Raw genomic sequence first — 27886 nt, forward strand, 5'->3', positions numbered from 1 at the left:
GATTGCCATGGCTAGGACTCCCAAAGCTATGTTGAATAAAAGTGACGAGAGTGGACATCCTTGTCTTGTTCCTGATTTTAGAGGAAATACTTTCAGCTTTTCACCATTGAGAATGATGTTAGCTGTAGGTTTGTCATTTATGGCTTTTGTTTTGTTGAGGTAGGTTTTCTCTATGCCCACTTTCTGGACAGATTTTAATCATAAATTGGTGTTGAGTTTTGTCAAAAGCTTTTTCTGCATCAATTGATGATCATATGGTTTTTATTCTTCAATTTGTTGATGGGGTGTATCACACTAATTGACTTGAAGATACTGAAAAATCCTTGTATCCCTGAAATAAATCCCACTTGATCATGGTGTATAATCCTTTTACTATATTGTTGGATTAGAATTAATAGTATTTTGTTGAGGATAAAGATCAGAGCAGAAATAAATGTAATAGTGATGAAGAAAACAGTAGAAAAGATCAATGAAACTAAAAGCTGGGTCTTTGAAAAGATAAAGTTGATAAACCATTAGCCAGGCTCATCAAGATAAAAAGGGGAAAAGGTGTAAATCAATAAAATTAGAAAGGAAAAAGGAAAAGCTACAACTGACACCACAGAAATTCAGAGGACCATTGGAAACTACTCTCAGCACTTACCTAAACACCAGCAAAATAGACAACCTAGACGAAATGGATAAATTCTTAGCAAGGTACAACCTGCCAAGACGGAATGAGGAAGAAATAGAAAATATGAACACACCAATCATAAGTACTTAAATTGAAATGGAAAATGTGATTAAAAAACTCCCAACAAACCAAAGTCCAGGGCCAGAAGGCTTTACAGATAAATTCTATCAAACATTTAGAGAAGAGTTAACCTTCTGAAACTCTTCCAAAAAATTGCAGAGGAAGGAACACTCCCAAACTCATTCTGTGAGGCCACCATCACCCACCCTGATACCAAAACCAGATGAGGATACTACCACAGAAAAAGAGAAAATTATCAGCGAATATCACTGATGAACATGGATGCAAAAATCCTCAACAAAATACTCTTGGCTAATTCTCTCTCTCTTCTCCCAATCACGAGTTTCGACCTTGTGCACTATAGTTTGGTGCTTCTACTATATGTTTTCTTTTGAAGGTTACCATTTTGAAGAAGGCTGTGAATAAATAATGGGAGTGGGGGATAATGGCAGCGGGGTGCTGGTTTTCCAGAGGCGGGGGCGGGGGTCACTCGAACCAGCACATGACCAACGTCTGAGCTTCCCTTCCTGTTGCAGTCCCGCGCCTTCCTGAAGGACTATTACCGGGACCACAACGTCGAGCTTTCCAAGCTGCTGTACAAGATGGGCCAGACACTGCCGACCTGGCTCCGGGAGGAGCTGCAGAACACCAGGTAGCTGTGGCCCCCACCGCTGGACTGAATGTGACGGCAGGGACATCCCGCCACACACTGAGCCAGACTGACCTGCAGAGTGGGGAGTGGGGCCCGGCTGGCCAAGCACTCACAAGCAATACTCCGCCGTGGCCCGGGCCAGCCAGGAGGAGAGCCCAAGCAGGTGCCCACGTGCCTCAGAGCATCCAGCACGCAGTCGGTGGCCTCTCGGACCTCCCTTGCCACCTGAGGTCCATTCCGCTTACAGTCTTTCATGGAGAGGCCACTTCCTGTTGGTGGAGGACCACAGGCTGGTAGGAAGGAGTCTACAAGACTCTGTTCTCTGGCCCTCACTGTGTCTACCCACCGTGCTCTCTCTCCATCCATCACTCCCTGCCCCTGTAGGGCGTCCACTCAGTATTAGCTGCCACATCGTCTCTGTCCTCCCGACAACAAGGACAAGGGTCCAGCTGGGGCCTCTGGCAAACCAGGGAGAGAAATTGGATGTTTCGCTGATGTTTCAAGCCAGGCTCTTCAGAAGGATCAGCTGGAAACCCAGAGGCAGCCATAGGCAGGCTGTGAGGGTGCCACCTTGAGAGAATGCTGGACCTCCACACCCATTGCAGCTCATACCTTTGCATCTCACCTTCCCGCTTTGGGGATAGAACCGCTGGTTCATACAGTACCCACCCGGTTCTCAAGGCCACCTTCAGGGCCCTGGGGGCACTGCCATGCCATTTGGACCCAGAGACCCAGTCCTCAACCCTGCTCCCTCTCTCCTCCTGGGACATGACATGCGTGGTGTTTCCTGTGGTAAGAGACTGAGGCGGTCATGGGGCCGGCTGTATACATGCTCCAGTGTACATTTGTTGCCCCCAGGCCCCTGCCTTGACCCCAGGCGGATGCTGGACAGAGTTGGTGAGACCACCACCTCTTCCTGATGCCAGCTCCCTGGGGCCGAGGGTACCTAGAGCCCCCCTTAACTTCCCAAGTACTAAGAAGCTAAAGTATTTTAATTTTTTTTTTTTCTTGGTGCCAGAGTTTATACCCTGGGTGCTGGGGTTGCACTGTGTTACATATATATATATAACTGTGTGTATATATATATATATATATATATATATTATATTATATTTTTTTGGTTGGGTTTGTTTTTAATTCAGTCATACAGAATGGTGGCAAGCCCCAGTCCCAAAGGGTGTCCTATCTCAGTGCTAGAGCATGGGATGGGGGCGTGGTATGTATCTTCACGTGTGGGGGCCTCAAGGACACAGGATGGATGTGCCCTTGGAGAGGTCAAGTGCCATGGCTGCCCTGCAGCTACTCCAGAACAGGGGTGGTGAGATGCAGAGGGAAGACCTACTGTCTCCAGGAAGTCTGGCTTCATGAAGTGCGGTGATCCCAGGGGACTTCTGATCAAAGCAAACAGCCAGGCTGAGGTAGGAGACCCCGGGGCTAAATGCTGGCCTGTCCCCCTTCCCCTCACATGGTGCTAGGTTGGGAGCTGCCCTGGGAGCTTGGGGGCCCCCAGGACCCCCCAGAGCTGTCTCCAGGCCCCTCTGCAGACAAGGGGATCTCTGGGCTAGTTTCTGGTGGGGGCCTGCTCCTACCCTCCTCCTAACAATGTGAAGTGACTAAGGCTGGGGTGCCTCTTCCCCAGTCCCTCCCACTGCCAGTTCAGCTTTGAACTGACGCCTCGGAAATCCTTTCTAGAGAGCCTGGTCTTTGTTCATAGGATGTTGGGGCTGAGGGGTCCTTCAACGGGTGTGGACACAGCTCCAGAAAGGGGAGGTGGCCTCCTGGGCTGACGTCACAGAATTGACTGGGAGCAGGGCCAAGAAGCAAACTTGAGGCTCCCGCTTCCATGCCCAGAGCTCTTCTTCCAATGCCACACTGCCTCTGAGCCCATCCTTGGGACCCTGCTCTGCCAGGTTGCTGTCCCTCCCTTGGTCACGCCTTTGGTCATTCCAGGATATGGGGACAAACCACTCCTTCCCAGCTCGGTGCCTTCTCAGTCCCAGATCTGCATCCCTGTTGTGCTCGCCCCACCTCAGAAGGCCCTTCCCCAGCCTGGAAACCCGGATCTTGGTTCCCAGGGTCTCCGTGGAATGGAGAAGTGGAGTGTTCTGCGGAGCCGGCTGCATGTGGTTCTACCGTCCCCTAAGGGAAGTGTTCCCATTATGCTTTTCATGGGGCCTTAGAACCTGGCGCTGCCAGCCCGGCGGGGGCTGAGGAGCGGAGTGTCTGAGGACTGGGTGGCATGCCTGCGTGCATGCTCGTGAGGACTTCCTTGCACCAGGAACCAGGCTCCCAGAGCTGGCAGCGGCTTCCGCAGTGCAGAGCCCAGCCTCCCTTCCCGTCCTTCAGTGTGAGGCTTGTGTTCTGTGATGAGGACCTCACAGCTCCCACCATCTGAGGTCTGTCTTCGAGGGGCGGGTGGGTCCGGTCCCCTTGTCCTCCAGCCTGAGGAAGAGACAGGCAGGTTTGAGACCCTGGGGGAGCAGAGGAAATCCCAGGGACTTGACCTGTCACGTGTTGTAAGTCTGTCTTGTCACTGCTACTTTTTCCCTTCCCACTAAAGGAATCTGTCTCAAGGACCCCCTGCCAGGACTTGGAGGTACTGGGGAGGGAAGAGAGCCCTAGGGGCTCTTTGGCTACTGAGTACACAGATCCCCCTGAGAGGGGAGAAAACCAGAGGTCAGTGGTGCAGCGTCCTCTGCATCCTCCATGTCACTAAGTCACTGTCTGGCCTGAAAACAAGAGCAGAAACTCTGTCCCCCTTCTGCCATCTCCTCTGCACGCCTGTGCCCCAGGCTGGGAGCAGGTGTGCTGTGTCCCCGGGGTTCTACAGCTGCCCACAGCAGGCGTCTTGCACTTGGAGAAAGAGTCTGAGGTGTAAGGATGGGTCTCTCCCGCACCTCTCAATAGGAGCAGCCAGTGCCTCTAGGGCCCAGCAAGGGAACAGTGGTCTGTTCCCAGCAGGTGGAAACTGCTGGGCTGACCTGCAGAGACCAGTTGGTCCCAACATGGAGCTGTCCCCACAGGTATGTTAGAAAGAGCAAGTAAATGTTGTACCAAATATTTTATAACTAACTCCCACTACCCATGGTTTAGACTTACAGTGAACATTTTGCCATGTTTTTTTAATCTTTTTGTCTGTACGTTTTTTCTGAACTAGTTTAAAAGTTGCAGTTATCATTAAGACTCCACCCCAAATACTTCAGCTTGCATCTTCTAAGAGGTAGGTCATTTTTCTTCAGTTGGCCCGCCATCACACCCAAGACAACAGTCATTTCCCAGCAACATCAGTCCCTATTTAAAGTTCCCCCAAATAATTTATGCCTGGTTTTAGAATTAGGACCTAGTTAAGGTACACAAGTTGCATCTTGGAAGTGTATTTTCTAAAATCTCTTTCAAGGCAGTGAAGTTTCCATTCTGCTCACTTTGGTTTTTTAAATGACGTTATTTCTGAGGCTTGACGTCCCACAAGCTGATCTGTTTCTTCAAGGCCCTGTACCGGCAAGGGCGATCTAGGCTATGGGGAGTGTTAGCTTCTGTTGCTGACTTAAGACTTCAGTCCTTTCGCTGTCACCTGTACCAAGTGCCAGGCCAACAGAGGGGTGGGGGAGGCAGCTTCACGACGGGGCTAGGGGAGTCTGGAAGGAAGAAGCTGCACGCGTGGAGGCTGGGCCTGTGGGAAATGAGGCATCTTGGACTCAGAAGGTCCTGTTCTCCTTCTGATCCTGGGACTGGACCACAGGGCACCAAGTAGTATCTCTTTCTCTGTTTCGCATCTCTGGGTTTTCGCTTCCTGGAGGCCCATGGTCTGTGTGCATGAGGGCAGAGCCGCAGGAACGCACCAAAGAAGGGGGGTGGGGCACCTTGCCCAGGCCGCGGTTGCGGAGAAAGAGCACTGGGCTGGAGGCAGATGTGAAGTTGTGTCCAAGTTGTATGCACTGAGTAGCTCAGTGACAGTTTTCCTCCCAGGGACTTAATTTCCCCATCTAGAACAAGCAGATGGGGCTACAGCGTGGGCTTTTCAGACATCAAAGAAGAAAGGGAGTCTGCTCTCGAGGTGGGGATGGAGGTCCCCCTGCGCTTGAGGCAGTGCCGGGCTTCCGGCTTGCTTAGCTGGCTGGGGCTGCCTGTCCCCACGGCTTCCCTTCACCAGCTCCCACCAGGGAGAGCCGTGGGCCTTGTGCAGTCAGTGTCGAGGGCCCAGGGCAGACTCTGGCTGTGTTTCACCCTAATAAGTTCATCCCTCCCTCCCTCCTCTCTGTGGCCCTTGAGGAGGAGGAGGGCGGTGAGGGTTTTCTATGACTGTGCTAGCTTTTATTATCAGCAAGAGGGCTCCTTTTGTAATTTGTGCATGAAATTCATGTCATTTCCTGGGGAGAGAGGAGAGGGCTGACTGAGGGGCGGGGGGCAGGTTAGGGGAACAGGCAGAGGTTTCCTTCCTTTGTCAGTGGGGAGGAGAGAGGAGGGTGCTTCCCCACTCAGCTGATCAGGGCTCTCAAACCAGCCGTTTTGGGTTGTGTTGAACGTGGGAACCTTCCTCCATTAATGTACAATCTCGAACTAACTGCTAATAAAGTGGGGTTCTGTTTGTACACCTTGGTCACATCTGTCTGTCTGACCTTTTTTCAAGGCTCACAGGAGCAGTAGAGAGAAGGGTGTTCACACGATGGCCAGTGTGGCCACCCCTGTACACACAGTAATGATCAGATCAAAGACCAATCCCACAGACGATAAACCGCAGCCTTTCTAGACGGTAGGGGCCTGTCCCAGGACAGCCAGATGGGGTGTCTCAGGTGACAGCTCTCAGGCACGCTGGACAGTTAAGTGCTAGAGTTCTGTAATGCGAGGAGCCTCTGTCTAGAGAGAGTTCTGCCATAAGCGTGTGATGTGATTGAAGACAAGTCACTCTTAGGCTTGGATCCTCAGTTTCTCTCACCTCTTAGGGGCGTGGAAGGTGTTGGGCTCAGCGGCCACTCTGGAGAGCTTGATTCAAATGCAGATTCCCTGGCTGTGCCCCCAAGTATTCCTCTGTGGCAGATGCGTGTGTGGCCCGAGCATCTGCATTTTAACAGCCTCTCCAGCACACCGAGGCGCCCCACTCAGGGAACCCAGGTTCAGATAGGTGGCTCCTGCGGGTTCTAATTAATGACTTCTAATTGATTGCTCCTCCTGCCCAAGAAATGAAAACTTTGGATGAAATGAATGACTTCCTAGTTCTCCCTGCTTGGTTGAGCTCGAGTTTGCCGGAGTGGGGCAGAAGTGGGGAGCAGAGAGGCGAAGCCGCTCCCTCAGAGGCCCCTGGGGAACTTGACAAAATGCACATTCCCAGCCTCCCCCAGTCCCATCCACTCAGAACCTCTGGGAGAGAGATCCAGAGATGTGGCTTTTAAACAGTCCCTGCCTCACAGGAAGGTGTGGGAACACTTGAGGCAAGCCACCAAGGGTCATCCTGAGAAGCTCCCCAGAATTGTGGATGGCTGCCTTGGGGTCTGCTGGGACACCGCTGGGAACATACGTGCTGCCTCGGTGTGGACACTGCCGGTAACAGCAGCTCGGCCCTGAACATTACAAGGCCTGCAGCCCCAGCTCTCAAGAAATATCCGGGGAGAGGTAATCAAAAAAGAATTCAAATCAGGATGACTCTCTGGAGGCCAATTTCAAGAGGTAAATATTAGTTTCACTATTATTTAAAAAAGAAAAAGCACAGGAAAAGATGGTTAACATGGCTAATGATTAGAGATAAGGGACTCCAAATTGCAACAAGGTATCACCTCCCACCAGTCAGTGATTATCTTTAAAACATCTACTAAGGATACATGCTGAACAGGATGTGGGGAAAAGGGACACCTACAGTGTCCTTGAATGCAAAGTGTAAAGAGCCACATGGAGAACAGTACCACGATTCCTCTGCTGCTGCTAAGTCACTTCAGTCATGTCCGACTCTGTGTGACCCCAGAGACGTCAGCCCATGAGGCTCCCCCGTCCCTGGGATTCTCTAGGCATGATTCCTCAAGAAACTGAAAATAGAGCTACCAGTTGATCAGGTATTCCCACACCTGGGGATGCATCCGGAGAAAAGACACAGGCACCCCAGCGTTCACCACAGCACTATTTAGAATAACCAAGACACCAGAGTGGCGAGAATGTCGTGGACTGATGAATGGATAAGGAAGAAGAGAGACAATGGAATCTTAGCCATAAAGAAGAAGAAAAGAAGACCCTTCTCAGCAACATGAATGGACCCAGAGATGATCATACTAAATAAAGCTAACCATCATGTGATGTCACTTACAGGTGGACTCAAAAACTCATCCCATATGAACTAATTTGCAAAAAAAAAATAGACTCAGAGACTTGGACAAGAAACATGCTTACCAAAGGGGAAAGGTGAGAGGAAAGGATAAATTAGGTGAAAGAAACCTATACACACATACATATATATATATATAATATGATAGATCATCAACAAAGACCTACTCTATATCACAGGAAATTCTATTCAGCATGCTTTAATAGCTTGTATGGGAACAGAGGCTGAGAAAAATGGCCATGTAGAGATGTATAACTGAATCCCTTTGCTGCACACCTGAAATAAAACATTGTAAATCAACCATACTCCTAGAAAAACCAAAAGTAAGAAACACCAACTCCATGAGAATTCCCTGGTGGTGCAGTGTGGTTAGGACTCCATGTGTCAATGCTGAAGGCCTGGGTTTGATTCCTGGTTGGGGAACTAAGATCCCACAAGCTGCATGATATGGCCAAAAATCCCCCCAAAGGACAGCAAAAACACCCTCGATGGCACGAGGGTAGCACTTTCAGACACTTGGGGTTTGTTGGCTGGGAGCTTGGTAAAAGTCATGGAGCAACAATAAGAACATGGGTGGGAGGTTCCCTGGTGGCCCAGTAGCTAGGACTCCGCACTCCCATTGCAGGGGACCGAGGTTCAATCACTGGTCAAGGAATTAGATCCCACATGCTGCAATAAAGATCAAAGATCTTGTGAGCCCCAGCGCAGCTAACAAATTTCTATATATAAAGAGCATGGGTGTAGCATTAACAAGACCAGTGGGTATGCATGATACAGATGGGATTCCTGGGCCAGGTAATGAGTCAAGCCGTATCAGAGTTTTGAATTAAGAATTTTTTTTAAAGAAACGTAATTGAAACCCAAGTAGAGGCAGAGACTTCTCATTGGATTTGGGGTGAGTATCCGGACTCACCAGCTCACCACCTCCATGTCCCTGCACTATTTTGGAACCAGAAGAATCCTTGAAACACCCCAGGGAAGCCCAGCCCAGGTATTCTCAGAGGTCCCAAGAGTCCTGCAGTTCTAACAGAACAAACGCATCGAAACCTCCTCATCTCCCACGTGAGGAGTCCTGACTCAAGCATCATGCCCAAGGGGCAGTGTCAGATCCTGAAAGTGGGTACTTCCCTCAGAAGCCCTGGATCTGGTGCACGGGGCAGTGTGTTTCATCATAGCAAAGCCCTGTAAACAGCCTAGATGTCCATCCAGAGGGCATCGGCTAAGTAGCCACTGCTGTGGCCACGTGCTGGAACATGGTGATGGAGGAGAAAGTGAATAGCTCAGGCCCCAGGTCCCCATCCAGGGAAATTTGAAGAATGACTGACATCTGTGGAAAGAGGATGCTATACAGCTAAGTACACGTACATACTCTGCTGGCTCCAGCTACTTACGCCATTCTACACTATTTTTCCTGGCAATGTAGGCAGCTCTCTGTCTCACCAAACTGATAACTGGCTACTTCTGGAAGAGGGAGAAGGAAATGGGGAGGGGGAAGATTTCAAAGGGGACTTTAGCTTTGTCTCAAATATTCTGCTAAAAACAAAAGAGATGTATGTATCATTTGTGGAATGAAAACATCATAAAGGTAAGAAACAGAAATGGGCAAAGCAGAAAATGAAGTCCAGAGAGCAGCTCTGTTGTGGGATGCTCACAGTGAAAATAGCCCTGCTGCTCTCCCAGCCCACAGGCACCCAACATGCAGGGCTGGAGGCGGCCCTGGCTGCGGGGGGAATTCTTGCCTTTCTGCAGGAATCCTGAGCACCTGTCAGGCTCCTGACCGGGGGATCCTGACTCGCTGTGTGACTGTGGGTGACTTGGCTCCACATGCTCACACGGGGGAGTTGGAGTGAACATCAGCCTAGCACCTGTGAAATTCATAACATGAATCTAACCAAGAAGAAACAGCTGCACATCCATGTTGAAGGACATTTTTGCAAAATAACTGGCCTGAACTCTCAAAATGGTTGAGGTCATGGAAGGTCAAGAAAGGCTGAGAAACGGTTCAGGAGATTAAAGGATACCAAAGATACTAAAGAGCCCTGGCAAATCAACCATCATTTATAATCCAGGAGAGTTCCTAGACTAGGAAAGAGTTACTTGTAAAGAACACCATACTAACAGCTGGCAAAATGTGAATGTTTCCTGTGTGGATTGGATAATACTATTTACTTTATTATACTGTTATATAAGAGTATATCGTTGCTCTTAAGTAGTACATGCTGAAATATTGATGGGTAAAAGGGAAGAAATAAAGCTGAATTTTGACCCCTGCGCTTTCTCTAATGGGTCAAACTTATCTGGCACAGTTCAGAACATGTCCACCAGGGGACACTGTCGCCCCACCCTCTGACAAACCAGAGTTGGCTTGAACCTCCTCTGGGAAGACTGGGCTGGGGATCAATGGTGGTGAGGTAATGAGACTATAAATAGTTCAATGACAGGATTAATTAAAAACTTTCTCACTCTGTCAGGGAGGCCTTCTGCTCGTCAAGTGCTATCTCTTTTAATCCTTGCCACAACCGTCTGAGGTAGGTATTATCCTTACTCCCACTATGTAAATGAGGAGTCTGAGATTCGGAGAGGTCGAATAATTCTGGGAGTCCTTGGTCTGTGAGATTCCACTGCCTTCAGCCCCCTGAGTGGTCCTGCCTCCTGTCATGAGTCAGCGTGGGGAGAACTCACTGAGCCTGCCCCTGCCCGTCTGTAGGCTGAGCACTTAGAAGTGTGTGTGTGTGTCCCCACCCATGAGTATAAAGCAGACACAACACTGCCTACTGTGAGATCTAAGTCCAGTTCTAAACAGCAACCCCCCCACCCCCACCTTTCCAAGGGAACGACTACCACCAGTTTCTCTGGGTCTTCCCAGAGATTATTTTTCAGATATGCCAGCTCAGTACATACACTTCCTCTGCTGACCTGCCCTGGTCACGCATGTTCCGCACTGTGCTTCTTCCCTGGTACTGGGCACTGTGTGGCAGGTACTTGCTGCTTCTACAGCAGTGGATGGAGATTCTGTGGTGGAGGCACTGAGGGGGCTCCACTATCAAACCTGTGGAGGAGGAGGGAGGGAGGGATAAGCTGGAGCCTAAGCTCTCTAGGAGCTGTTCCCGTTCCAGGGAGCTGTCCCTTGGGAAGGGAGGAGGCTGTGTAGCATAGTTGCTGAAATATGCACAGATAGCAGGCCTGATTTCAAATAGGTCCACATTGGTTTTGTGACCTTAGGCAAGTACCTTATGTCCCTGAGGCTGTCTTATTGGTAAAATGGGAACAGTGATGGGTGGCAGGTGCCAGGGCTGCTGTGAGGAGTAAGGCCTGCTCCACACTGAGTGCTCGGTAAACCCTGGTCCAGTTCTAGGCACCCGACTTTGGCGGCTCCCATGCCTTGGCCTGGGGCTGGCGCTGCCACCTTTGTCCCGAGGCTGAGGAGGATGGGGCTGAAGAGCCAAGAGGAACGCCCAAGGGGGAAACTCATCACGTGTGATCTCTCTGGGAACCCTGAAATCAAATCGGTTAGGTGATCTAGGACACTGAGAATGACCCCTCAAAATATACATCCCCTCAACTACCAACTTCACAGAAATGCAAAGGATCATAAAAGAATACTATGAACTGCATGTCAACAAATAGCTTAGATGAAATGAGCAAATTCCTAGGAATACCCAAGCTACCAAAACTGACTCAAAAAGAAAGAGAAAATCTGAATAGAACTGCAGGTCTAGAGATTGGACTTCCCTGGAGGTCCAGTGGTTAAGAGTCCCCCTGGCAATGCAGGGGACACGGGTTCAATCCCTGATCCAGGAAGATTCCACAAGCCGCAGGACAGCTAAGCTCATGCACCACAACGAATAAGCCCATGTGCCCTGGAGCCCATGCTCTGCAGCCAGAGAAGCCACTGCAGTGAGAAGCCTGCAACGAGCTTCTGAAAAACTGCAACATCCACTTACGATAAAAATTCTCCAGAAAGTGGGCGTTAGGGAGCCTACCTAAACACGATAAAGGACATCTACAAAAAATGCACAGCTAACATCATTCTCAATGGTGAAAAGTCGAGCATTTCCTCTAAGATCAGGAACAAGACAAGGATGTTTTGCCACTCATACAACATAGTTTTGGAAGTCCTAGCCACAGCAGTCAGAGAAGAAAAATAAAGAATTCAAACTGTAAAAAATAAAACTGTCCCTGTTTGCAGATGACATGATACTATATGTAGAAAATCCTAAAGATACTACCAGAAAAGAGTATCAATAAAGTCAGTAAAGTTGCAGGATACAAAACTAATACAGAAATCTCTTACATTCCTATACACTAATGATGAAAGAACAGAGGGAGACATTAAGGAAACAATTTTGTTAACCATCACATCAAAAAATAAAATAATGCCATTTGCAGGAACATAAAAGGACTGAGAGATTCTCATACTAAGTGATGCAAGTCAAAGGAAGACAAGTATATGGTATCGCGTATATGTGGAATCTAAAAAGATGGTACAGATGAACTTATTTACAAAACAAAAATAGTCACAGATGTAGAAAACGAGCCTATGGTCACCAAAGGATGAAGGAGGTCGGCAGAGAGTGAAATTAGGAGATGTGTAGGGAGATCAACAAATACACAATACAACATATATAAAACATAATAAGGACCTACTGTACAGCACAGGGAACTCAACTCAATATTCTGTCTTAATCTATATAAGAAAAGAATCTAAGAGTGGATATACATAATGCATATGAATAATTCACTTTGCTGTATGCCAGAACTTAACAAGATATTATCAACTAACTTCAATAAAAATTAAAAATATAAAATATTTCAGGATTTATAAAGTGAAAGGACTGTACCCTGAAGCCTCTAAAAACATTGCTTAAATTAAAAGGACCTAAATAAATAGAAAACAACACATGTTTAAAGATTAGTATGCTTAATATTGGCCTTCTCTGGTAGCTCAGTTGGTAAAGAATCCACCTGTAATGCAGGAGACCCCAGTTCAATTCCTGGATTGGGAGATCCACTGAAGAAGGGATAGGCTACCCACTCCAGTATTCTTGGGCTTCCCTTGTGGCTTAGCTGGTAAAGAATCTGTCTGCAATGCGGGAGACCTGGGTTTGATCCCTGCATTCGGAAGAACTCCTGGAGAAGGGAAAGACTACCCATTCCAATATTCTGGCCTGGAGAATTCCATGGACTGTATAGCCCACGGGGTCACAAAGAGTCAGACACACCTGAGCGACTTTCACACACTCACTCATACTTAATATTGTTCAGATAATAGTATTTTCCAGAATAACATATAGATTAAATTCAATCCCTGTTAAATCTAAGAGTTTCTTTATTTTCCAGTTTGTATTTAATTTTTAAAAACATTTTGTGTTGGAGTATACTTTATTAACAATGTTGTGATAGATTCAGGCGGACAGCAAAGGGACTCAGCCATACATATCCATGTATCCATTGTCCCCCAAACTCCCCTCCCATCCAGGCTGCCAGATAATATTGAGCAGAGTTCCATGTGCTATATTGTAGGTTTTTATTGGTTATCCAGTTTTAATTATAGCAGTGTGTACATGTACATCCCAAACTCCATAACTATCCCTTCCCCCCATCCTTACCCTCCTCCCCAGCAAAAAACAAGTACCTTCACTAAGTCTGTGAGTCTGTTTCTGTTTTGTAAGTTCATTTGTATCATTTCCTTTTAGATTCCACATATATGGTATGTCTACAACATTTCTCCTTCTCTGCCTTACTTCACTCGGTATGACCATCTCTAGGTTCATCCATGTTGCTGCAAATGAACAGCAATAATTTGCTGCTGCAAATTATTCCATTTTTTAAAAAAGACTTTGAGTAGTACTCCATTACATAATATACCACATCTTCTTTATCCATTCCACTGCCAATGGACATTTAGGTGAACTCCATGTCTTAGCTGTTGGAAACAGTGCTGCAGTGAATATTGGGGTGAATAGATCATTTTGGATCATGTTTTTCTCTGGATATATGTGTAGGAGTGAGACTGCTGGATCATATGACAGCTCTATTTTTAGTTTTTCAAAGAACCTCCATACTGTTCTCCATAGTTCAGAGTTACTTTATCTTTTTATTTTAAAAATGGGGGAAAATCCTAATATTCTTTGGAATTCCAAGGGACACCAGAGAGCCCCAAATCTTGCAAAACAGTGGTAATGCATTATTAGAATAGACTTACAGACCATGGGACAGATATGAGAATCCACAAACAAGACCTCACTTCTGTTTTCACTTGATTTCTGATGTACTAAGACTGGTCCCTGGGCCAAGAACATTTCCAACAAATGACATTGCAAAACCTGGACCTCACGGGCAAAATCTTGAGGGTGGACCTGACCTCATACCATCCACAGAAGTTAACACAGGATGAGTCACAGCCTAAATTTTGGAGCTAACCTATAGATATGTAGAAAAACATCCGTGAACATCTCCATGACCTGGGTTTGTTCATAGTTCATTAAATATGATACCAAAGGCACAGGAAACAATCAAAAATAGATACACTTGCTTTCAAAAAAAATGCAAAACTTCCATGTGTCACAGGACATTCTCAAGAGAGTGAAAAGACAACCAAGAGAATGGCAGAAAATGTTTGCAACCCACAGGCTGCCTATGGGATTAATATCCAGAGTATACAGAAGATGTCGACAGCACGATTTAAAAATGTGAGACAGCAAGAGACACAGAGATAAAGAACAGACTTTTGGACTCTGTGGGAGAAGGTGAGGGTGGGATGATTTGAGAGAATAGCATTGAAACATGTATATTACCATAGGTGAACTAGATTGCCAGTCCAGGTTCGATGCATGAGACAGGGCACGTGCACTGGGACAACCCTGAGGGATGGCATGGGGGTGGGGAGGTGGGAGGGGGGTACACCCATGGCTGATTCGTGTCGATGTATGGTGAAACCCACTACAATATTGTAATTAGCCTCCAATTAAATAAAATTTTATAAAAAAGAACATTTAAAAAATGAGCCAAAACCTAAACATTTCTCAAAAAAGATGTACAAATGGCCAAGAGCACATAAAATATGCAGGATATAACTGATTATTAAAGAAATGGAAATCAAAACTATGAGATACAACCTCACACAGGTCAGAATGGCCATCATCAAAAAATCTACAAACAATTAATGCTGGAGAGGATGTAGAGAAAAGAGAACTCTCCTACACTATTTGTGGGAATGTAAAATGGGTACAAGTGTGATGAAGAAGAATATACAGATTTCTTAAAAAACCATATATAGAACTACCATATGAGCCAACAGTCCCACTCCAGGGCATATATGCAGAGAAAACCATTATTTGAAAATATACGTGCACCCCAGGGTTCACTGCAGCACTATTTACAATAGCCAAGACATGGAAGCAACCTAAGTTTCTATAGACAGACAAACGGGTAAAGACGAAGGGGTACATATATGCAATGGAGTATTACTCAGCCCTGAAAATGAGCGAAATACTACCATTTGCAGCAACGAGGATGGACCAGGAGATTCTCATAGTCATTGACGTAAGTCAGACAAAAAACGATATCATATGATACCACTCATATGCAAAAGCTAAAAAGTTGATATAAATGAACTTACTTATAAAGTAGAAATAGAGTTACAGATATGGAAAATAAACCTACAGTTACCAGAGAGGAAAGGGAGGGGTGACCAGGAAGGATAAATTAGAAGACAGGGATCAACATATACACACTACTCTATGTATAATCGATAACCAGTAAGACCTACTATAGCACAGGGAACTCTATTCAGTATTCTGCATTAATCCCTACGTGAAAAGATCTAAAGCAGAGTGGCTATACGACATGTCGAACTGATTCACTTTTCTGTATGCCTGAAACTGATGACCATTGTACACCAACTATACTCCAATAAAAATTTATAAATAACATAACATTCCAGAATTCAATCAAGGAAGTGAAAGGCTTCTACGCTGAAAACTCTAAAACATTGCCTAAGGAGGACCTAAATAATTGGAATACAGTCCATGTTTAAATATTAGAACGCTTCAAATAACAATACTAGTCAGCCCAATATACAGATTCATTTCACTCCTATTCAATCTGAGAGCTCTCCCTCCTCAAATTGGGGGAAAAAATCCTAATATTCATATGGAATTCCAAAGGACATGGAAGAGCCAAATTTATCTTGCAAAAGTGTGTTACTGCATTCGAATAGACATACAGACCATGGAATAGACCTGGGACACAGAAACAAACCCTCAGCCTAAGCTAAGAACACTGACGAAACACGAACACACATCATCATGATCTTGGCTTGGGTTTTGGGTCCTAAAATATGACACCAAAGGCATAGGAAACAATGAAAATTAGATTCACTGGTCCTCAGAAAAATGAAAAGCTTCTATTAGTCGTGGAACATTATCATGAGAATGAAAGGAAAACTAGAAAATGGTAGAAAATGTTTGCAAACCATAGGCCTGTTATGGGTTTAAGATCCAGAATATATAGAGGATGCCAAGAACACAATCAATAGTGATCCAAAAATCTGAACAGACATTGCTCCTAACAAGACATACAAATGGCCAACAGCACGTGAAAAGATGCTCAACACCACCAATTATTAGTGAAAATTAGAACTACACTGAGATATCATATAGGTCAGAATGGCCATCATCATAAAATTTACAGGGTCTGAAGTGACCTCTAAAAATGGAGCACAATACACTTGTTCCAGAAAGCCTCACAAATCATGCAGATCAAGAGGTTCAAATCTTCGTGTTCACTTTAAGAACACTCGAGAAACCGCCCAGACCATTAAGTGTATGCATATCTGAAAAGCCACCAAGCATCTGAAGGATGTCACAGTAAACAAGCGATGTGTGCCATTCCATCATGCCAGCGTGGAGCTGGTCGGTGTCCACAGGCCAAACAGTGGGGCTGGACGCAGGGTCAGTGGCCTGAGAAAAGTGCTGAGTTTTACTGCACATGCTCAGAAACGCAGAGTGCTGAACTTAAGGGCTTAGATGTAGGTTCTCTGGTCATTGAGCACATTCAGGTGAACAAAGCCCCCAGGAGGCGGTGCAGGACTTACAGACTCATGGTCAGATCCACCCACATGTGAACGCTCCCTGCCACACTGAGGTGCTAACTGGAGAAGAACATTGCTCCTAAACCAGAAGAGGAGGTTGTACAGAAGAAAAAGATATCCCAGAAGAAACTGAAGAAATAAAAATTGATGGCCCAGGAATAAATGCAGCAAAAAATAAATGCATATAAAAGTAAAAACTACGAATAAATGTTGGAGAGGGTAATGAGGAAAGGGAACTCTCCTACACTAATGCTGGGAATGTAGGTAAGCACAACCATGATGGAGAAGAATATACAGTTTCCTTAAAAAACAATATACAGAACTATTAATACCATAAGACCCAGCAATCCCACACCAGGGCATATATCCAGAGAAAATGGTTATTCAAAAAGATAGATGCACCCCAGGGTTCACTGCAGCACTGTTTACAATAGCCAAGACATGGAACCACTCTGTCAATCAGCAGACAAATGAGTGCAGAAGAAGTGGTACATGTACACAATGGAGTATTGCTCAGTCATAAAAATGAACAAAATACTGGTATTTGCAGAAACATGGGTGGACGTAGAGATTCTCACAGCCAGTGATGTAAGTCAGACAGAAAATGACAAATATCGTATGATATCACTTATACGCAAAATCTGAAATGTTGCCATAAATGCAGTTATCAATAAAACAGAAATAGAAACACAGATATAGAAAACACACCTATGGTTACCAGAGGGGAAAGTGAGGGGTGGCCGGAAGGGATAAATTAGGAGACTGGGATCAACATACACGTATTATTCTATATAAAGTAGATAACTAATAACGACCTACTCTACAGCACAGGGAACTCTATTCAGTATTCTGCACTAACCCCTGTGTGAAAAGAGTCTAAAAGACAGTGGATATACGAATATATTTAACTGACTGACTTTGCTGTATGCCTAAAGCTGATATAACACTGAACACCAATGATACTACAATAAAAATTTAAACATAATATAAAATATTTCAGAATTCAATCCAGGAGGTGAAATGGTTCTACCCTGAAAACTCTAAAACACTGCTTAAAGAAAACTTAAATAATTGGAAAACAACTCATGTTTAAATATTAGAATGCTTAGTAATGTTCAAATAACAATACTATTCAGTAAAAATAGATACTCATTTCATTCCTATTAAATCTCAGAGTTTATTTTTTTCTGAATTGGGAAAAATAATATTCATATGGAATTTCAAGGACACCAAAGAGTCAAAATAGTCTTCCAGATGTGTGTTACTGCATTGGGAGAGACATACAGACCATGTAATAGACTTGAGAACCAAGAAACAAACCCTCTCTTCAATTTTTACTTGATTTCTGATAGAAGTGCTAAGACTGGTCACTGGGCAAAGAACACATTCAAAAAACAGCACTGCAAAACCCTGACCTCACGTGCAGAATCTTGAGGGTGGACCTGACCTGATACCATACACAGAAGGTAATGCAAAATGAATCAAGGGCTAAATTTTGGAGCTAAGCTATAGAACAGGGCAGGGCAAAGGAGCAGGCAAAGGCTAATAGAGTTTTACCAAGAGAATGCACTGGTCATAGCAAATACCATCTTCCAACAACACAAGAGATGACTCTACACATGGACATCACCAGATGGTCAATACCAAAATCAGATTGATTTTATTCTTTGCAGCCTAAGACAGAGAATCTCTATACAATCAGCAAAAACAAGACTGGAAGCTGACTGTGGCTCAGATCATGAACTCCTTATCGCAAAACTCAGACTTAAAGAAAGTAGGGAAAACCACTAGACCATTCAGGTATGACTTAAATCAAATCCCTTACAATTATCCAGTAGAAGTGACAAATAGATTCAAGGGATTAGATCTGATAGAGTGCTTGAAGAACAACAAGCTGTGGAAAATTCTTAAAGAGATGGGAATACCAGACTACCTTACCTGCCTCTTGAGAAATCTGTATGCAAGTCAAGAAGCAACAGTTAGAACTGTTGCTGGAACAGACTCGTTCCAAATTGGGAAGGGAGTATGTCAAGGCTGTATATTGTCACCTTGCTTATTTAACTTATATGCAGAGTACATCATGCAAAATGCTGGACTGTATGAAGCACAAGCTGGAATCAAGATTGCAGGGAGAAGTATCAATAACCTCAGATATGTAGATGACACCACCCTTTTGGCAGAAAGCAAAGAGGAACTAAAGAGCCTCTTGATGAAAGTAAAAGAGGAGAGTGAAAAAGCTGGCTTAAAACTCAACATTCAAAAAACTAAGATCATGACATCCGATCCCATCACTTCAAGGCAAATAGGAAAACAATGGAAACAGTGACAGACTTTTTTTCCTTGGGCTCCAAAATCACTGCAGAATGTGACTACAGCCATGAAATTAAAAGACATTTGTTTCTTGAAGAAAAGCCATGACCAACATAGACAGCATATTAAAAAAGAGACATTACTTTGCCCACAAAGGTCCATTTAGTCAAAGCTATAGTTTTTCCAGTAGTCATGTATGGATGTGAGAGTTAGACCATAAAGAAAGCTGAGCACTGAAGAATTGATGCTTTTGAACTGTGGTGTTGGAGAAGACTCCTGAGAGTCCCTTGGACTGCAAGGAGATCAAACCAGTCAATTCTAAAGGAAATCAGTCCTGAATATACGTTGGAAGGACTGATGCTGAAGCTCCAATACTTTGGCCACCTGATGCAAAGAATTGACTCATTGGAAAAGACACTGATGCTGTGGAAGATTGAAGGCTGGAGGAAAAGGGAACGACAGGGGAGATGGTTGGATGACAACACCAACTCGATGGACATGAGTTTGAGTAAGCTCCAGGAGTTGGAGTTGGTGATGGACAGGGAAGCCTGGCATGCTGCAGTCCATGGGGTCACAAACAGTCGGACACGACTGAGGGACTGAACTGAATTGAACTGGTTTGGTGGTGCTGAATTCTCTTAACTTTTGCTTGGGTTGTGGATCCAAAAGTATGACACCAAAGGCATAGAAAACAATGAAAATTAGATACACTGCTCCTCAAAAAGTTAAAAACTTCATGTGTCAAAGGATGTTCACACAAGAGTGAGAGGACAACTGAGAGAATGGCAGAAATGTTCACAAACCATAGGCTATTGGTTAAGATTCAGAATATATAAAGGATACCAGCAACACAATTCAAAGGTGGTCCAAAAACCTGAGCAGACATTTCTCCTAAGAAGACATACAAATGGCCAACAGCACGTGAAAGATGGTCAGCATCACTCATTATCAGAGAAACAGAACTTAGAACCTCAGTGAGATATCACATCACAAGTCAGAATGATCATCCTCAAAAAATCTACAAACAATAAATGCAGGATAGTGTGCGGAGAAAAGGGAACTCTCCTACACTGCTGGTGGGAACGTAAATGGGTACAACCGTGATGGAGAAGAATATTGAGGTTCCTTAAAAACTGTATACAGAACTACCATGTGATCCAGTAATCCCACTCAAGTGTGTATATTCAGAGAAAACCATTATTTGAAAAGATACACGCAGCCCACGGCTCACTGCAACACTACTCACAAGAGCCAGAACGTGGACATTTCTGCTGACAGACAAGTGGAGAAGAAGCAACACTCAACAGGAAAACTTGTAATCACGCTTTAAAATCAAGACACAGAACAGAATTACCTTGGAATATTTTGAAAAATGCAAATGCTCAGGTAAAGCTATTTTTCTCCAAGGCTTCAGATGTGTTTCTAATGGCAGCCATGTTGAAAGGCTTCTGGACCACATGCTGGTCATTCACCTTTATCTAGTCTGTTTCGCTTTTTCTATTTCATGTTCAGTGCTCCCACTTCATTTATGTTTTCCAATTTCTCTGTCTCTTTTTGTGTTGTTGTTCTTTCTCAAGCATTTATCAAGTGTAGTAGTAAAGCTTTTGTATACAAATACATATACAGTATGTATAATAAAATGGATATATATCTTTAAAAATAAAAATTCATGAATTTTTGCCTAGCTAAAAATTTTTGACATTTTGATTATACTTGTTTGACTCAGCATGACTAGAATGCTAGATTTTAATTTATATTCACTCAGAACTTTTATATAATTCCACGTATTTTGGCATCTAGTATTAGTGCTAAAAATTTCTTAGTGATTTAAAAAAATTTGAATGAGACTTGAAACTTCTAATCCAATTTTAGAATATAAAGATATATGATGTTAAAAAAATAGGAAATAAGTGATACAGTATTATTAACTAAAGTACAGATTTTGTTCAAATATTACAAAGTTTTATGCCAGTGTCCATTATATGTTTTAATCCTTATCAAGATTCCAAATTGTATTTAGCTGTGCCTTCAGCTGGATGCCACAAATTCTGATAAATTCTCTTTTCATTTTTGTTTTATTACAAATATTTTCTCATTTTTCTTGTTTTGGCTTCTTAGATACAGGCATTATTCAAGAGTGGACATTTAATTTCTAAATACATGGGATTTTGTTTAAAGTATCTTTAATATTAATTCTCATTTCAATACTAACTTCTCATTTTAATGATTTCTTCTCTGCCATTACCCTCTGTTTTTCTCACTCTAACTTTATTGAGGCTTTGGATGGCTAAGTCAAAGATCTCTCTTGATAAATGTCATGTTTTATATGAAAATATGTGGGTTGCTTTCAAATATCTTTTGATATTCATTTCCAACACAATTCTACAGTGATAAGAGAACATGCTCTCTACGAGTTCAATACCTTTAAGACCATGAGATTTTTGCACCTTGTGCTTTGTCCCTGGATACGGTTGGTTTCTGATAGACGTGCTAAGACTGGTCACTGGACGAAGAACTGATCCAACAAATGGCACTGCAGAACCCTGACCTCACGTGCAGAATCTTGAGGGTGGACCTGACCTCATACTGTACCCAGAAGGTAATGCAAGATGAATCAAGACCTAATATTTGCAGCTAAGCTATAGAACAGTAGAAGGAAAAACAACTGCACATCTCCATGACCTTGGATTTGGTGATGGTGCCTTAAGTGTCCGACCAGAGGCACAGCATACAACAACAACAGCAAAATATAGATACAGTGGCCTTCAAGGAAAAGATGAACACTTTCCATGCATCACAGGACATTCTCAGGAGGGTGAAAAGGCAACCTAGAGAAGGACCAAAAGTGTCTGCAAACCATAAACCTGCATGGATTTACTCTGCAGAATATATAAAAGACACTAACAACAATGTAATTCGGAAATGGACCAAAAACCCAAACAGACATTCCTCAAAGGAGACATACAAATGGTCAAACGAACATGAAAAACTGCTGAACACCACTAATTATTAGAGAAATGGAAATTAAAACTACAGTGAGATACTACCACACAAGGGTCAGAATGGCCGTCATCAAAAAATCTGCAAACAGTGACTGCTAGAGAAGATGCAGACAAAGGGGAGCCCCCCTACACTGCTGGAGGGAGTGTAAATGGGTACGCCATTTATGGAGAACAGTATGGAGTTTCCTTAAAGAGCTCGCTATAGGATTACCATATAATTCAGCAATCTTTCTACTAGGCATACATCTGGGGGGAAAAGTCAGGATTTGAAAAAAATACTTTCATTGAAGGGTTCACTGCAGCATTGTTTACAATAGCCAACATGAAAACCATCTATATGTCCATTGACAGAGGAATGGATAAAGAGAAAGTGGTGCATCTATGCAGTGGAATATTTCTCAACCATTAAACAGAATGTAATAATGCCATTTGCAGCAACATGGATGGACCTAGAGATTTGCATCCTGAGTGATGGAAGTCACACTGAGGAGAGATATTGTATGACATCCCTGGTACGCAGAATCTAAAAAGAAAGGATACAAGCGAATTTATTTACAACACAGAAGCAGACTCACAGACTTATGGAACGAGCTTATGGCTGCTTAGGGGAGAAGAACAGGGAAAGGGATAATTAGGGAGTTTGGGATCGACATGTACACACTGCTATATTTAAAATGGATAACCAGCGAAGTCCTACTGTGTAGTATGGGGAATTCTGCAGGAAGGGAGTTTGGGAGAGGATGGATACATGTATATTATGTATGGCTAAGTCCCTTTGCTGTCCACCTGAAACTATCACAACATTGTTAATCGGCTATACTCCAGTATAATATAAAAAGTATATTAAAGTATAATATAAAAACTAAAAACAAAAAATAAATTAGATACTACCATTTGCAGGAACATGGATGGACCTAGAATTTCTTATACAAAGGAACATTAAGTCAGATAGAAAAGAGAAATATCATTTGATATCTTTTACATGCAGAATCTAAAGAGATGATACAAATGAACTTATTTACAAAAGAGAGAGAGAGAGGCATTTATATAGAAAACAAACCTATGGCTATAAAGGGGAAAGTGAGAGGGTGGCAAGGAGGAATAAATTAGAAGATTGGGATCAACATATATGGACTACTGTATATGTATTAGTAAGGTCCTACCATATGGCACAGGGAACTCTACTCAATTTTCTGTACTAACCTACATGAGAAAAGAATTTAAACAAAGTAGATATATGTATAACTGGTTTACTTACAGTGCTTATTCACTTATTCACTTCAGGTGCTGTACACCTGAAACTGATACAACGTTGTTCATCAACTGTACTCCAATAAAAGTTTAAAAATAATAAAAAGTATTTCAGATTCCGAACAAGGAGGCGAAAGACTTCTACCCTGAAGACTTTAAAACACTGCTTAAATTAAAGAGGACCTGAATAAACGGAATACGGTCCATGTCTGAAGATTAGAACACTTAACAGTGTCCAAAATAGCAATACTCTCCAAAACAAATACAGATTTAATTTGATCCCTATTTAGCTCAGAGTTTCTTTTTTTTCCTGTTGTTTCTCAAATTGGGAATAAATTCTAATATTCATATGAAACTCCAAGGGACACCGAAGAGCCAAAATTACCTTGCAAAAGTATGTTACTGCATTCCCATAGACATACAAACCATGGAATAGACTTGGAACCCAGAAACAAACCCTCAGATTAAGCTGAAAATCACAGATGAAAACATAGACACACATCTCCATGACTTTGGCTTGGGTTATGGGTCCTAAAACATGACTCCAAAGGCAGAGAAAACAATGAAAATTAGATACACTGGTCCTCAAAGGAATTAAAAACTTCCGTGCATCACAGGACATTATCAGGAGAGTGAAAGGACAACCTAGAGAGAGGCAGAAACTGCAAACCATAGGCCTGCTGTGGGTTTAAAATCCAGAATATGTAAAGGATGCCAACAAAGCTATTCAAATGTGGTCCAAAAATCTGAACAGACATTTCTCCTAAAAAGACATAAAAGTGGCCAAAGGCACAATGAGAGATGCTCAGCACCACTAATTATTAGAGAAATGTAAACTAGAACAGATGTTCAAGCTGGTTTTAGAAAAGGCAGAGGAACCAGAGATCAAATTGCCAACATCCACTGGATCATGGAAAAAGCAAGAGAGTGCCAGAAAAACATCTATTTCTGCTTTACTGACTATGCCAAAGCCTTTGACTGTGTGGATCACAATAAACTGTGGAGAATTCTTCAAGAGATGGGAATACCAGACCACCTGACTTGCCTCTTGAGAAATCTGTATGCAGGTCAGGAAGCAACAGTTAGAACTGGACATGGAACAACAGACTGGTTCCAAATAGGAAAAGGAGTATGTCAAGGCTGTATATTGGCACCCTGATTATTTAACTTATATGCAGAGTACATCACGAGAAACGCTGGGCTTGAAGAAGCACAAGCTGGAATCAAGATTGCTGGGAGAAATATCAATAACCTCAGATATGCAGATGACAGCACCCGTACGGCAGAAAGTGAAGAGGAACTGAAAAGCCCAGGTAATACTATTTTTTCCTGAAGCTTCAGATGTGTTTCTAATGAGCAGCCACGTTTAAAAACAACTGGACTATATGATGATCTTTTACATTTAACTAATTCATTTCACTTTTTCTATTTCATATTCAGGACTCCCATTTCATTTAGTTTGTTTTCCAATTTGTCTATTTTTGTTGTTGCTGTTCTTTCTTGAGCCTTTATTAAATGTAGCAGAAAAGCATTTGTATACATATGTATAGTATGTATAATATTAGAAAATTTATGAATTTTTCCCTAATTATAAAAATTTATAACATTTTGATTCTACTTGTTTGATGTAGTATCACTAGAATGTTAGATTTCTAATTTATATGCACTCAAAACTTTAATATAGTTGCATGCATTTTGGCATCTAGTATTACTGCTAAAAGTCTAGAAAATTTATTATCTTAGTAACTCAAAATAAATTTGAATGAGGCTTGAAACTTCTAATCCAATTTGAGAATATAAAGAAATATTATGTTGTTTAAAAAAACACCATGAAATTAACAAGTGATACAGGATTATTAACTAAAAAGTACTGATTTTGTTCAAATTTCACAAAATTTTATGCCAGTGTCCATTATTTGTTTTCATACCTCACTCAAGACTCCACATTGTATTTAATTACACTGAGCAGCTTCAGTTGCATGCAACAAACTCTGACAAATTCTCTTTTCATTTTTACTCTAAAACAAATATTTTCTAATTTTCCTTGTTATGACCTCTTAGGTATACCCATCACTTAAAAATGGACATCTAATTTCTAAATACATGGGATTTTGTTTAAAGCATCTTAATATTAATTTCTTATTTTGATATTAATTTCTCACTTAAATGCTTTCTTCCCTGCAATCAGCCTCTGTATGATTTTTTCTGGCTAACTTTGTTGAGGCTTTCAATGGTTAAGTCAAAGATCTTTCTTGGTAAATGTCATGTTTTGCACTTGAAAATATGTGTGGGTTATTTTCAAATATCTTTTGATACTGATTTCTAATGTAATTCTACAGTGATAAAACAATAGACTGTATGATTTCAGTACTTTTAGACCATGTAATTTTTGCACCTTGTTTTATGTCCCTGGATATGTTCCAGTGTCTCCTAGTTTACAGTCGATGGGAACTTGAATTTGTTTCCTACTGTTGTGTGAAAATTTTATAAATCCTAATTATGTTGAAATGGTTCATAATTGCTCCCAGGTCTACTATATCTTTCAACTTCTCTGTATATACATTCTATTAATTTTGGAGAGTATGACATTGAAACTGTAACTAAAAAACTTATCTAAGTAAAAAAATTATAATATATAGTGGAACTATATATAACCTTGTTCTGAATTTCTAAGTCTTTTGTAAATGTGTTATACTTTCATAATTTAAGCAATAAATTACTCAGCCATAAAAATGAGTGAAACACTACCATTGCAGCAACATGGTTGGAGCTAGAGATTCTCATAGCCAGTGATGTGAGACAAAAAATGACAAGTATCATATGATATCGCTTATAGGCAAAATCTAAGACGTTTATACAAATGAACTTATTTACAAAAAGAATTAGAGTCATAGATATAAAAACAAACCTATAGTTGCCAGAGTGCAAAGTGAGGGCTGGCTGGGAGGGATAATTTAGGAGAAGGGGATCAACATATAAACACTACTCTCTATATAATAGATAACTGGTAAGGACCTACTCTACAGTACAGGAAGCTCTATTCAGTATTCTGCATTAACCCCTATGTGATGAGAATCTGAAACAGAGTGGATATCAGTATATGTCCAACCGATTGCTTTTGCTGTATGCCTGAAACTAATACAACACTGAACACTAACTACACTTCTATAAGAATGTAAAAATAATATAAAATATTCAGAATTCAATCAAGGAGGTGAAAGGCTTCTACACTGAAAACTTTAAAACACTGCTTAAAGAGGACCTAAATAATTAGAAAACAACCCATGTATAAATATTAGAATGCTGAATAATGTTCAAATGACAATACTATTCAGATCAGTATGGAGCTTTATTTCATTCCTATTTGGTCTCGGAGTTTCTTCTTTTCAGAATTGGGAAAAACATCCTAATATTCATATGGAAATTCAAGGGATGACAAATAGCCAAAACTGCCTTGCAAAATGTGTGTTACTGCATGAGTGTAGACATACAGACCATGGAATGAGAACTGGGAATGAGAACCCAAAAACAAACCCTCTCTTCTATTTTCACTTGATTTCTGATAGACGTGCTAAGCCTAGGCACTGGTCAAAGAACGGATCCTACAAATCGTACTGCAGAACCTGGACCTCATGCTCTGAACCTTGAGGGTGGACTTGACCTCATACAATAAACAGAAGGTAATGCAGGATATCAAGGCCTAAATTTTGGAGCTAAGCTATAGAACTGCAGAAGAAAAAACAGCTGCACATCTCCATGACCTTGGATTCAGAAATGGTGCCTTAAATATCAGACCAGAGGCACAGAAAACAACGAAAAATAGACACACTGGCCTTCAAAAAACAGAAAAACTTCCATGCGTCACTACAACAGAATCTTAGCCACTAAAAAGAATGAAATAATGCAATTTGCAGCAACACAGATAGACCTAGAGATTTTCATATTGAGTGAAGGAAGTCCAACAGAGAGGGAGAAATATTGGATGGCATCCTCTGGATACAGAATCTAAAATGAAAGGATATGAGAGTATGATATTGAAACTCCAACCAAAAATCTTAATTTATCTAGGTAAAAAAATTATACTATATAGTGGCTTTATATAGAACCTTGTTCTGTATTTTCCAAGTCTCTTGTGCATGTATTATCATACTTTCATAATTTAAACAATAAAAATTTTTTAAAAAGAAAAAGTGGTACATACATACAATGGAGTATTACTCAGCCATAAGAATGAGTGAAATATTACCATTGCAACAACATGGTTGGACCTCGAGATTCTCATAGCCAGTGATGTAAGTCAGACAAAAAAATGACAAATATCATATGATAACGTTTATAGGCAAAATCTAAAAAGTTGGTACAAATGAACTTCTTTACAAAAAGAATTAGAGTCATAGATACACAAACAAACCTATAGTTACCAGAGCAGAAAGTGAGGGGAGGCTGGGAGGGATAAACTAGGAGACAGGGATCAACATATACCTGCTACTCTATACATAATAGATAATAAGAACCTACTGTACAGCATAGGGAACTC

At 42.3% G+C, this 27886-nt stretch overlaps 2 protein-coding genes and 1 pseudogene across 4 annotated transcripts in view; all 3 read left to right on the forward strand.

The window, feature by feature from the left end:
• The window catches only part of NDST1 (N-deacetylase and N-sulfotransferase 1), an 88628-nt gene extending 82647 nt beyond the window's left edge, over positions 1-5981 (forward strand). For both annotated transcript variants that reach the window (XM_061424045.1, XM_061424046.1), the window contains exon 16: positions 1270-5981. In XM_061424045.1, the coding sequence (XP_061280029.1) occupies positions 1270-1389 (120 nt within the window). In that variant the 3' untranslated portion in view covers positions 1390-5981. The remainder of the gene's footprint in view (positions 1-1269) is intronic.
• Positions 1-27886, forward strand: part of TCOF1 (treacle ribosome biogenesis factor 1) — a 291309-nt gene that overhangs the window by 189469 nt on the left and 73954 nt on the right. The window lies entirely within an intron of this gene.
• LOC133251492 (large ribosomal subunit protein uL22-like) lies at positions 9953-17903 on the forward strand (annotated as a pseudogene).

This window comes from Bos javanicus, chromosome 7, assembly GCF_032452875.1.
Source record: "Bos javanicus breed banteng chromosome 7, ARS-OSU_banteng_1.0, whole genome shotgun sequence".
NCBI lineage: Eukaryota > Metazoa > Chordata > Mammalia > Artiodactyla > Bovidae > Bos > Bos javanicus.